The sequence below is a fragment of the Entelurus aequoreus genome, linkage group LG10, assembly GCF_033978785.1.
Source record: "Entelurus aequoreus isolate RoL-2023_Sb linkage group LG10, RoL_Eaeq_v1.1, whole genome shotgun sequence".
Lineage (NCBI taxonomy): Eukaryota > Metazoa > Chordata > Actinopteri > Syngnathiformes > Syngnathidae > Entelurus > Entelurus aequoreus.
Window position 1 is genome coordinate 65,258,929 of NC_084740.1, and position 12,708 is coordinate 65,271,636.

The window sequence follows — 12,708 nt, forward strand, 5'->3', positions numbered from 1 at the left end:
GTAATACAAAGTAGTGTATAGTTCTAACTTATATCTGTCAGTACTCACGTTATGGAAGATAAAAACTACAACATTTCTAATACAAAAGTAGTGTATAGTTCTAGCTTATATCTGTCAGTAGTCACGTTATGGAAGATAAAAACTACAACATTTCTAATACAAAGTAGTGTATAGTTCTAACTTATATCTGTCAGTAGACACGTTATGGAAGATAAAAACGACAACATTTCTAATACAGAGTAGCGTATAGTTCTAACTTATATCTGTCAGTAGTCACGTTATGGAAGATAAAAACTACAACATTTCTAATACAAAGTAGTGTATAGTTCTAACTTATATCTGTCAGTAGTCACGTTATGGAAGATAAAAACTACAACATTTCTAATACAAAGTAGTGTATAGTTCTAACTTATATCTGTCAGTAGTCACGTTATGGAAGATAAAAACTACAACATTTCTAATACAAAGTAGCGTATAGTTCTAACTAATATCTGTGAGTAGACACGTTATGGAAGATAAAAACTACAACATTTGTAATACAAAGTAGTGTATAGCTCTAACTTATATCTGTCGGTAGTCACGTTATGGAAGATAAAAACTACAACATTTCTAATACAAAAGTAGTGTATAGTTCTAGCTTATATCTGTCAATAGTCACGTTAGGGAAGATAAAAACTACAACATTTCTAATACAAAGTAGCGTATAGTTCTAACTAATATCTGTGAGTAGACACGTTATGGAAGATAAAAACTACGACATTTCTAATACAAAGTAGTGTATAGTTGTAACTTATATCTTTCAGTAGACACGTTATGGAAGATAAAAACTACAACATTTCTAATACAAAGTAGCGTATAGTTTTAACTTGTATCTGTCAGTCGGCACGTTATGGAAGATAAAACTAAAACATTTCTAATACAAAGTAGTGTATAGTACTAACTTATATCTGTCAGTGTAGTCACGTTATGGAAGATAAAAACTACAACATTTCTAATACAGAGTAGTGTATAGTTCTAACTTATATCTGTCAGTAGTCACGTTATGGAAGATAAAAACTACAACATTTCTAATACAAAGTAGTGTATAGTACTAACTTATATCTGTCAGTGTAGTCACGTTATGGAAGATAAAAACTACAACATTTCTAATACAGAGTAGTGTATAGTTCTAACTTATATCTGTCAGTAGTCACGTTATGGAAGATAAAAACTACAATATTTCTAATACAAATAATTAATCGTTTAAGAAATTACAAATAAGAATCGAAATCAATCGAAAATCAATAAATTTTCAATGGAATCGGCACATTCTAAAGAGACAGTCAGAAAGTAAACACAACCTATGCAAAATGTTGACCGAAGAACCACCATTAGATGTTATGTAAACCACAAGGAAGTCTTTTAAATTGGTCTTCTTGACTTATTACCTGATTTTATAAACAATAACAAAAAGCACAAAATATTTTGTAATAGTAAAAATTATCAATCTAATTACTGTAGTATCTTTGTTACAATGCTACCATACTTGGTATCCTTACTTTCAATATTTCTGTCAGTCCACCCACCTATGTTTACTTTCAAGAGTTTAGCGGTTAGCTTGGCTTATTGTACCTTCCTACCATGTGTAGTGTAGCGTGTTTAGCTATCCCTCGTTCTCCAGTGATAATGCTACTTGTAAGACGCAATGTTTTTGCCGCCATGGAGGCCGGGATTACTGACTTAGAAGCGGCTTTGCACTGTGGAAAGACGTTAGCTGCTAGCTCGCTGGCGAGGATGCTACATTGCGTTGAGGACACGACTGTTTCTCTTGTCGGTCAGTTATATTGCACTGCTTTTTTCCCCTACTTGTCAACATGAAAAAAAGTTATGGCACTTAAAAGACTACGTGTAAGTACGCGAGTACAAAACCAGAAGTGCTAAGTTAGCAGACTACTTCTTTACTGACATACGGTCAAATACAAGCTTGAACCATGAAATGTGTGAAGCAAAGTTGTAAATTTGTGTGACAGAACCCTCATGTCTTGGATGGAGGGGCTAAAGGGAAGGACCAGGAACCCGTACTCCGACTGGTTTAGTTTTTTGTTTTGACTTTTGTTTAGTTGAAGAACAATGAGCCAGGAAACATCTGCCCGCCTGAGACGCACTTGATCCTAGTCCAACCTTCGCCATCAACAACTTTGAGGACTTCTTGGACCCCCTCAGGCCGCCGGACATGGGAACCTAAGTAGAAGCTGTCACACTTTTCAGTCTCCCGACCCAGTGGGAAGTTTGGACTGGAGCCAGGCGAGGCGCAGTCAGAACTACTGTAAGTCAAATAAAGGGGAAGATAATTCTCTTCACCACAAACAATCAGTGCTGCTGAAAATAGACTTCCTCTCACAGCCAATCGGGGACTGTGTCCCCCGGGGGACGGGAGCAGGATCTAACACCCACAAGTAGACCAGCTCCAAAACCAACATTCATGCACCGCAACGTCTCCACCTTCCCGTACGTTCTTTTCCATTCTGCAATTTGGGTCTATAAATATCTCAGGCCGCTTTAATTACAGTCTGCTTGTTCAGCTGCGACCTCTGACCTCTGTCCTACTGACAAAGGACACGTTGGCTTGGACACCAGTTGTCTTACCCTAAACCTTCCCACTTTATTAGAAACGTTTGTCACTCGGTTCATTCGTGTGGACTTTTTAAAGCTTAGAAACTATGAACTCTCCTCTGTTTTGTTTTGTTACTTTAATGCTGACTCACTGAAACTTGTGCTGGGGGGACAAGCATGATTGGACATGACGGCGTACCGCAGAAGAAAACTGCAGCGGTACAGAAAGTGATACAAAAACAAAGATAACACATTTGCAACCGTAGAACATTTCACACACAGAAATGTAACTGCTCATTTACTGGAGACGCAAGCTAGCGCTATCTAGCTTAAACAATAACATGAACACAAGACACACACCAACTTCTTTCACCGTTACAAATGTCATACCCCAAACTAAAGGTGTATAAACATACTAATGGTGTGTTCTTATTCCCCCGGAAGTTGGAAGTCGGGGAGCAGGGACAGAGCTATGAGCATTACAGTTACGAGGTCAGAAATCAAGATGGCCGCGTCTACGAAAGCTTTTGCCTGAATATAAACAACTTATGGGAAAATGTTCACTCTTACTGCAACCTTCAAACACGGTGGATGATGAGGAAACACAGATGCTAATGCTAGCGGTGTAGAACGTATATACCCAGGGCTGTACACGGCCTTTGCGACTTGAAATAGGTCGTGGGAGTATGAAAAAAAAATGCGAATAAAGATTTTAACACCTTAATTTGCATTTTTCTCACAAAATAAATCCATCCAAAGTTGATCAAACTAGAGTTTGCGCAACTGTATAGCATGTTCGAAATAAACTTAATCCATAACCAAATGGACAAGTGATTGACACGGAAGTGTCCCTCCTCCTCCATGCACAGAGGGGGGCGGGTCTGTAGGGATGATGTTCGAAATCGGTTCTCCCGGTTGTTCGAGAAGAAAAGAACCGATTCCATGGACTTGAATCCCTTTTTGAGAACCGGTTCCCGTTATCAAGGCCAATATAGTAAAGAAAAAGAGCTGGTTCTTTATTCGAATCCCTGGGAACGAATCCCGTCCTACAGGAAATGCCCTGTGGCACGTCCCAGGAAATGACGTAGCTCAGTCATTAGGCGGCAGATACAGAAAGCAGCAACAACAATGGACCGGAAAAAACGCGTCAAGGCATGGCTTCATTTTACAAAAAAATACGACAAGGAAAAGGCTATCTGCAATTATTGCCAGGCTTCGCTCTCATGTAAGGGGGGGGTACAACAAGCATGTTGAAACATGTTCAGGCTACACATAACCTGAAGGTTAGAGAAAGGTGTCGTGGAGAAGCAGCGGCGAAGCACTCCCCTCTTCCTGTGCTTCAACCAGCAGCGCCAATTCCAGTGATAGTGCTGGTGAGTAACTAACGTTAACTGTTGCCGGTTAATTTCCATATCTGCTCACTCGTAGCCTTTAGGCTAAAATAACGTTACCTCGTATGTCAATCCAGGACTGCAGTAATGTTAGCTAGACTAACGTTACCTAAGCATAGTCAGTGGCTAACCGTAACGTTAACGTTAGCCTTTTTGTATGTGTCTGATAACGTTAACGTTATCTTGTAGCCTACACCAGTGGTCCCCAACCAGTCCGTGGATCGATTGGTACCGGGCGGCACAAGAAATAAAAAAATAAAATAAAATAAAATAAAAAAAAGTTTAAATTTATTTTATTAAATCAACATACAAAACAGAAGATACACTTACAATTAGTGCACCAACCCAAAAAACCTCCCTCCCCCATTTATACTCATTCACACTCATTCGCACAAAAGGGTTGTTTCTTTCTGTTATTAATATTTCTGGTTCCTACATTATATATCAATATATATCAATACAGTCTGCAGGGATACAGTCCGTAAGCACACATGATTGTATTTTCTTATGACAAAACAAAACAAAAACAAACAAAAAAAATACCTTACTTAATATACTTTTGGTAACAACAGTCAATATTTATTTTTTTTATTAAATTTTTTTAGGGGGGTAACAACAGTCAATATTTATTTATTTATATATTTTTTTCTTATAAAATAAAAGTGAGCTTTTGTTAAACCAAATATTGTGGTTTTTTTTCCATATACAACAACCTATCTGGATTGATAAGGAATCGGTTCGATAAGAGGATTCGATAATGGGCTTGAACTTGATAATTTCTTATCAGACATCATCCCTACGGGGCTGTGGTTCATACACTGAGTCATCAAACACGGAAGAAACGATGTCTTAGTTTGAGGAAGTGGTCACAACAAATCCATTTTCACCACAAACAAAGAGGTGTGTGTGAAGCTGCGCCCCAGCAGCAAAAACCCACTAAGCTCACTGCTAGCTACTTTTTCCTGTTGAGTTCCACATGAAAAGAAAAGGAAAAGTGGTGCTATATTTCTATTGTAAGTCCTCGATTTCCTGCTGATTTAGTAAGAAAAAAGGACTCACCGTCAACAGTTCCTTCTGGAAGGACTTGCGTTCCTTGCTGTCTGCGTTGTTGCAGTCCTCCTTCAGCGTCTCCAGTACACACGCCACCAGCTCAGGTTCGCTGTCCAGCTCCGCTCGGCAGAAGTGCGTCAGGGGTAGGTTCTCGTACCCGAGGGCGTCGGCGAACGCTCGCCAGTTGCCGATGTTCTCCATGAGGATGGTCCTGACGGAGGCGTAGATGTAGGTTAAGAACTTGCAGGGCCTCAGTACCTGCTCCAGCAACAAGGACGTAGTCAGCTCCGGCCCGGTGAAGTAAATGGGCTTGACTTTGCCGACCACCAGCACGTTCTTTGTGTGGATCAGTCCCACCCGGCCCTGGTAGTATCCAATGTACCATTCTTTGGTCCACAATTGGCCCTTCAGCTTGATCTTCTCCTCACTTAGCAGAGCGACAAAGTCTCCTTTCTTGTACTCCAGCAGGTAGCTGTTCTTGGTCTGTCTGATGACCGTCTTGATCAGCTTTCCAAACTTCAGGTTGTTTATTCTCCTGTCCTGGAACACCGGGTACTTGGTGGCCACAGCCAGCGGGGACAAGACGATCTTGCCCACCTCCTTCTTTTTGAGGAAGCGACGCTGCATGGACGTCTTTGGCCCCGTTTTGGGCGGTGGCGGCGGGGTCTGCACACAAAACTGCGCCAGGATGACATCCAGGTGGTCTTTGACCTGGATCCTCAAGGTGAAGTCGGAAACATCTGCCTCGTTGCGTGAGGTGATAAGAAAGACCAGCCGGCTTACTTTGCCCAGTTTGATCTGGAAGCCACGCACCACCCTGGCCTGCTCGCTGGCTTTCACTTGGTAGTTGGCCATGTTGGAGTACACCCCCACGCGCAGGTCCTGCGTTCTGGACAGGACAAACTGGTGCTTCCCCCACAGCTGGAGCGCCACAGGTGGTGCCGCCTTGGCCTGCTTTCCCACCTCGCTCACTAACAGAGACTTTGGAGCACAATCGTGACCGAACATGGCGACGACTGTTTTGAAAGAGGGGTGGATGTGTTTGGGGCCATACACGCCTAGAGTCATTTTTTTGACAACGTGATCCCACACTGTGGAGTCTGGAGAGGTGGTCTGAGATTGTGCTACCACACACACGTACATGCACGGCTCCAGGTTGTCCAGGGACACTTGGACTGTATCCCCGTACAGGTAAGTGTGTGGAATGCACCTGTAGGGCCCCTCTTTACAGTCGCTCCTGACACACAGGATGTCTGTGGTCTCCTTGTTCTCAGCTTTGACTGCAACAGATACTTTCATCTCCACGGTGATGGCAGTTTTGGTCTCCATGTTGCTGAGCTTGAGCTCCACCACGGGGCTGGAAGTGCTGCAGCGGTCGTTGTTCAGCTCCAGCGGCGGGTCAAGCAGCGCTTTGATGGAGATCTGCTGGGTGTCGCCCTCCGCTACGTGGCCCTCAGGGATGTGGACACTGATGTTAGTGTCCGGAAGCTGAACCGCACCTCCTGAACTGTCCAAACGGCAGACAATGTTGGTCTCCACCGGTTGGGTTTGACCCCAGCCCGGGTTTTGACCCAGTGAGTCCAAGTCGTGGCAGGACCTGGCTAGCTTGCGGTGAGTAAGCCAAGCAGCCCGGAAGTCCTCCCTACTCTGGAACTGCTCTGGCGCCGGCGCTTTCAGGTTGCTGAAGAAACTGCTGGACATTTGAGGGCTGTCTGACTGCGCCTGCAGGATGGACATGTCCGACAGACTGTAGGACCGCTTGCTTCTAAAGAAGGGGTTGTCTCTTCGCAGGGATTGCCCCGTCCCAACTGTGGGACTTAGAGGGTTAAAGACGCTGCTGCCAAATCCATTGATGCAGCTCGCGGACTCTGGCGCTGATGGAGTGTCGAAGAGAAGAAGGTCAACTGCTTTCTGATTGCTGTTCTGGTCCAAGGAGCCCCGAGGACCCGCGTGAAGGAAAGGGTTGGTCGAGGTGTGTGTTGTGTTGAAAGGATTTCCATTATGAAAGGTGGTCGGCTTCAGAATCACGCCGGCCCACTCTCCTAGAAGGTCCATTTCTGTGGCCGCCTCCTCTTTGCCGTCGATCATCCCGCTGTCGCTGAAGGACGAGTCTCTGAAGTTGATGGGCTCCACGTACGCGGCCGGGATGTAGCCCATCTCCGTGTTGTTGTGGGCGTACCACCACTCGCCTCCCGACGTGTCCAGAACGTAGAGGCGGTCCCCTTTGGAGAACTTCAGGGTGGTGAAGCTGGACGGACAGTAGTCCTTGATAGCAACCACCTCCCTGGCGGTGCCGAAGGAGGCGGTGGCATCCAGACGTAAGGCACTGGGAGAAGGCACTGTGGAGACAAGACCAAGAATGGTGTCACCAACTGAACTGGGACCTGAAAAGAGGTGGACTATCCTGATCAGACAATCGTACCGGGACTGGATCCGCTTCACACCTGCACTCCAACATGCTTTGCTAGCACTAATTGGCGAGCCCGCAACTACATCATGGTGCGTAATAAATATGCCTCTTTTAATTCATGCCATCGCTCCTCTCGCAAGTAATTAATGACAATTGCCACCTTATAAATACTCATCACAACAACTCCAAATAGGACTGGAAATAATCTGAAAAGTCAGGGAAATTTATGTGAATAAATGACGATACACTAAGCTTTTAATACGATCGTTATATCGTGACAAACAACCGCGTTCTTAACGCAATGTAGCGTCTTTGCCAGCGTGAAGCTACCTCCATGGCGGCAAGTAAACAAAGTTTTTTAACTACACACCGTAAGAAGATGCAAAAAGACCCAGCTAACCGCTAAGCTAGAGCTCTTGCATGTAAACAAGGGTGGGCAGATTGATACCAATATCGACAGTAATGATACCAAGTATAGTATTGGGTAAGGATTGATACTACAGCGATCAAATTGATATTTTTTACTATCCCAAAATAGTTTTTTGTCTTTTATTGTTTACAAACTCGGGATATAGTAGCCACTAGTAGTTTTTGCTTTTGTTAAATTATTTATTGACTTTATTATACATTTTGTACAGGAAGAGCTGGACGAAGCGACTGGGGAGAGGGAAGTCTGGGCTTCTCTGCTTAGGCTGCTGCCCCCGCCACCCCACTTCGGAAAAGCGGAAGAAGATGGAAAGATGGATGGATACATTTTGTACGTAATAAAAGGAATTAAGCAAAAAAGCCACATAATATATTATTTTATATGATGTTATAATTTATAGATATCAAGCCATACTATTCAGTATCACTAAAACAGCGAGTAGCCAGTCGGCGCGGCTGACCTTTGACATCAATCAGACTGGACTCGGACACCCCCTCGCTGAGGTCAATGAGCGTCCCCTCGGACTTGCAGCGAGGGAGCGAAGCGTTGTTATTGGCCGAGGCTCTGATCCGATGGGCGGCCATGTTGGAACTTGCTCCTCCTCCTCGCTCGAGTGGCTTCTATGGTGGCACGTCAGCAGCCTCCCCTCATTTCTGAAAGACACCACCGACATTTCAAGTTCAAATGAGTGCTCATCCATATTCATTTTTTATTCATCAGCTGCAGCAGAGTTTTAGCGCCTCCTCAATCAGTGTTTTCCTTTGCAGACTCACTTTCAAGCCGTCTGAGCGACTTTGATCTTCTCCGCCGCCTACCAACAAGAGCTACATCTTTGGAAACAAAACAACAGCTTTTCATCCCAACGGCAGTGTTGTTGAGGCTTGTTTTTCAAATCTAATCTTCATATTGACTAACAACCTGTTCTAATGTGCACATCTTAACATTTGGGTTGCTCAGGCAGCAATGTGTGTTTCAATTAGGAATGCTCCATGAATTGATTTACTTAGACCCCAAGTTAAAGCAGTTGAAAAACTTATTCGGGTGTTACCATTTAGTGGTCAATTGTACGGAATATGTACTATACTGTGCAATCTACTAATAAAAGTTTCAATCAATCAATCAATCAATCAATCAATCCTATAAGGGTTTTATGCTGACCATTCCAATACCGATCGTCCGTGAGAGAGATCGGCCGATACCAACACTGATACCGATCACATGTACCGACTTTAAATTAAAAAATTTTTTTGATGGCCAGTGTCAAATTAACAGTTGAACAATATCGACACAATATTTAAACCAGTGGTTCTTAACCTTGTTGGAGGTACCGAACCCCACCAGTTTCATATGCGCATTCACCGAACCCTTCTTTAGTGAAAAATAAAATGTTGTTTTTTTTCAAATTCAGGACAAAGTTATTATATGTTTTTGGTAACACTTTAGTATGGGGAACATATTCTAAGTAACAAAGACTTAATTTAGAGTTTTTTGGACACTAGGGCAACATATTCTAAGTAACAAAGACTTAATTTAGAGTTATTTGGTTAGGGTTAGGGTTCGGGTTAGGCTTAGAGCAGGGGTCCCCAAACTTTTTGACTCGGGGGCCGCATTGGGTTAAAAAAATTTGGCCGGGGGCCAGGCTGTGTATGTATATATATATATATATATATATATATATATATATATATATATATATATATATATATATATATATATATATATATGTATACATTGTCTTTATAATCCGTTTTGTCGTTTAACATCAATTAACATTGATGTTCATCAACATTTAACATTGTCACGTTATCGATAGGAAAATTCATTTTTAGACAATATGATTTGCCTGAGCGGCTAGGAGACACCAAGAGTAACAAGCGGTAGAAAATGGATTACAAAAGGAAAGATTTAAAAATGTAAAAAAAAAAATGTAAAAAAAAATTAAAACTTTTTTTTAAACTTGGGACTTCCTGTGGGCTGGATTTTGGATGCTGGGGGGCCGGATCCGGCCCGCGGGCCGTAGTTTGGGGACCCCTGGGTTAGAGGGTTAGGGCCAGGGTTAGAGAGTCAGGGTTATAATAAGGCCATGCCGAATAAGGCATTAATAAGTACTTAAAATGACTAGTTAAGAGCCAATATGTTACTAATTTGCATGTTAATAAGCAACTAATTAATGGTGAATATGTTCCCCATACTAACGTGTTACCATGTTTTTTTACTGGTGCACAAAATGAACCGTGCATGAACATCACCTTGTTCTAACAACAAAACCAACACAGTGCATAAACTCACAACAAATTACACACCTGCAAATCAGTCAGCTGTTGCCGTGTCCGTAATACGCCGATAGGGGGAAGTTTTTATTTACTCGATGAGTTGGGCGTGTTTTGACCTGCGCTGAACCCCTGAGCCCGACTCACCGAACCCCTGGGGTTCAATCGAACCCAGGTTAAGAATTACTGATTTAAACCATTTCCTTATTCTGTTTTATTGCATAAAATTGTGTGATCAAAACAGTCAAAAGTACTCGTCAAAGACTTAAAAAGTAACGGAAAAACAAAAGGCGCGCAAAAAAGTCATATCCGAATCGCGGTTCTTATTCAGGGTTTTGGCGGGTCATTAAAAAGTCATTTGGGCCTTAAAGGGCATTAAAAAGCATTAATTACGACAGAGTTTCTCAACCACCCAGAGGGCGGCCATGAAATATCTATTTCTCTGTTATTCCGTTGTAATACACATTTCCACCACATGTGGCAGTAATGACAATATCAAACAAACAGAGAGTCTGGAGCTAAAGTCATAGAGAAGTTTCACAAAACATGTATTACATTAGTATTTATTTAGTTAATTTGTATTTATTTTAGCACTGTTAAGCACAATTTGTTTTTTTATAAGTTTTAATAAGACCCTTCTTTTGCAGTATATTTGGTGAATAATTTTTTGCAATCGCCTTGATAATTATCTACATGCTTTTGTATTATATGACAAGGTTTGTCTCTTTGTTAAACTGTAATTACTAATTGAGTGTTCATAATTGAGAGGGCCCCGGGTCAAAAAGGTTAGTGCCTGCAGATACCCTGGTATTCATCCCGATTCTATATATCGAGTCATAGTTTTTAAAACACTCGATAACATGTTTTTTTTCAATTTTTAAAAAGACGTTTTTAGGCCATCTCCATGCAACTAGGAGGAGCCTTTTTTGAAAAAGGTTCATTAGAAATATTGTAGCAAGGAAACATTGGAACGTGAGAGTCGATTTCGAATCGAATAGTCACCCCGTGAATCGGATCGAAACAATAGGGGCCCAAAGATTCACACCTGTAGCAGAAACTGCTATCAACTACTCTTTTAAGTACTTTGGTTTTTGCCCTCAAAGTCCTCCTGTGTCCAAGGAATTATCCACTAAACTTGCAAACATGAAAAAAATCAAGAAAACCATTTTTAGAGAAAATTTAAAATATTAAGCTAATGACTCTATAATCGATCACATACTTAAAGTTAAAGTTAAAGTACCCATGATTGTACCGTGAGCTACCGTATTTTTCAGACTATAAGTCGCAGTTTTTTTCATAGTTTGGCCGGGGGTGCGACTTATACTCAGGAGCGACTTATGTGTGAAATTATTAACACATTACCGTAAAATATCAAATAATATTATTTAGCTCATTCACGTAAGAGACTAGACGTATAAGATTTAATCGGATTTAGCGATTAGGAGTGACAGATTGTTTGGTAAACGTATAGCATGTTCTATATGTTATAGTCATTTGAATGACTCTTACCATAATATGTTACGTTAACATACCAGGCACGTTCTCAGTTGGTTATTTATGCCTCATATAACGTACACTTATTCAGCCTGTTGTTCACTATTCTTTATTTATTTTAAATTGCCTTTCAAATGTCTATTCTTGGTGTTGGGTTTTATCAAATAAATTTCCCCAAAAAATGCGACTTATACTCCAGTGTGACTTATATATGTTTTTTCCTTCTTTATTATGCATTTTCGGCCAGTGCAACTTATACTCCGGAGCGACTTATAGTCCGAAAAATACGGTATCTCTAACTCTTTTTAAAATACTTATTAATTTCCTGTTAATAACTGCTTACTTTCTGCTACAAAGTGCTTCTAACCACACTTCTTCAAGTTCACACAGCACTTATTTATTGGTGTTGTTTAAAGCTAGCTTAGCGGTTAGCTTAGCTATCAGCATGCCTGCTCCTGGCTTGTGTTCAGTGTGTAACATGTTTAGCCTCGTCCTCCAGTGATACTGGTACTGGATAATGATAAGAAATGTATCGTAACTATTATTATATTATATTATACTAATATTAGCTAAGGGGAGCAGCTCCACACTGTGTATAGAGACACATAATTAGCTGCTAGCCACTTGTCAGCCGGGGGACCAAAAATAAGTACAGTGTCACCCAGAGGGGATCGGCGTTTATGATCGGCATTAATGAGCATTCATCGGCAATGGCAATCACGTACTTTTTGGCAAAAATTGTCCGATTCCGATCGCTGTCCGATGAATCGGCACATTCCTTGTTTATACAAGTAAGATTGGCATACGGCGTCTGTAATGGGAATTACGTTAATGTATTCATGTTTGCATTAAAGTTAGTGCGCTAGATGCCAGTTTGTGATTAGGAGTGCTACACTGCAAAAAGTCAGTGTTCAAAAACAAGGAAAAAAAAATACTAAAATTAGGGGTATTTTTTTTTAACTAAGCAAAATTATTTGCCAATAGAACAAGAAAATTTGGCTTATCAAGACTTTCCAAATCAAGTAAAATTAGCTAACCTCAATGAACCCAAAAATACCTTAAAATAAGTATATT

At 41.4% G+C, this 12,708-nt stretch overlaps 1 protein-coding gene across 2 annotated transcripts in view; it reads right to left on the reverse strand.

The window, feature by feature from the left end:
• The window catches only part of LOC133658909 (SH3 domain-binding protein 4), a 54,175-nt gene that overhangs the window by 15,863 nt on the left and 25,604 nt on the right, over positions 1-12,708 (reverse strand). For both annotated transcript variants that reach the window (XR_009827565.1, XM_062061419.1), the window contains exons 2-3: positions 8,331-8,523; positions 5,043-7,372 (exon numbers count right to left, since the gene is read on the reverse strand). Coding sequence is in view for 1 of the 2 variants with exons in the window: in XM_062061419.1 (XP_061917403.1) it covers positions 5,043-7,372; positions 8,331-8,454 (2,454 nt within the window). In the remaining variant the exon portion in view is untranslated. The remainder of the gene's footprint in view (positions 1-5,042; positions 7,373-8,330; positions 8,524-12,708) is intronic.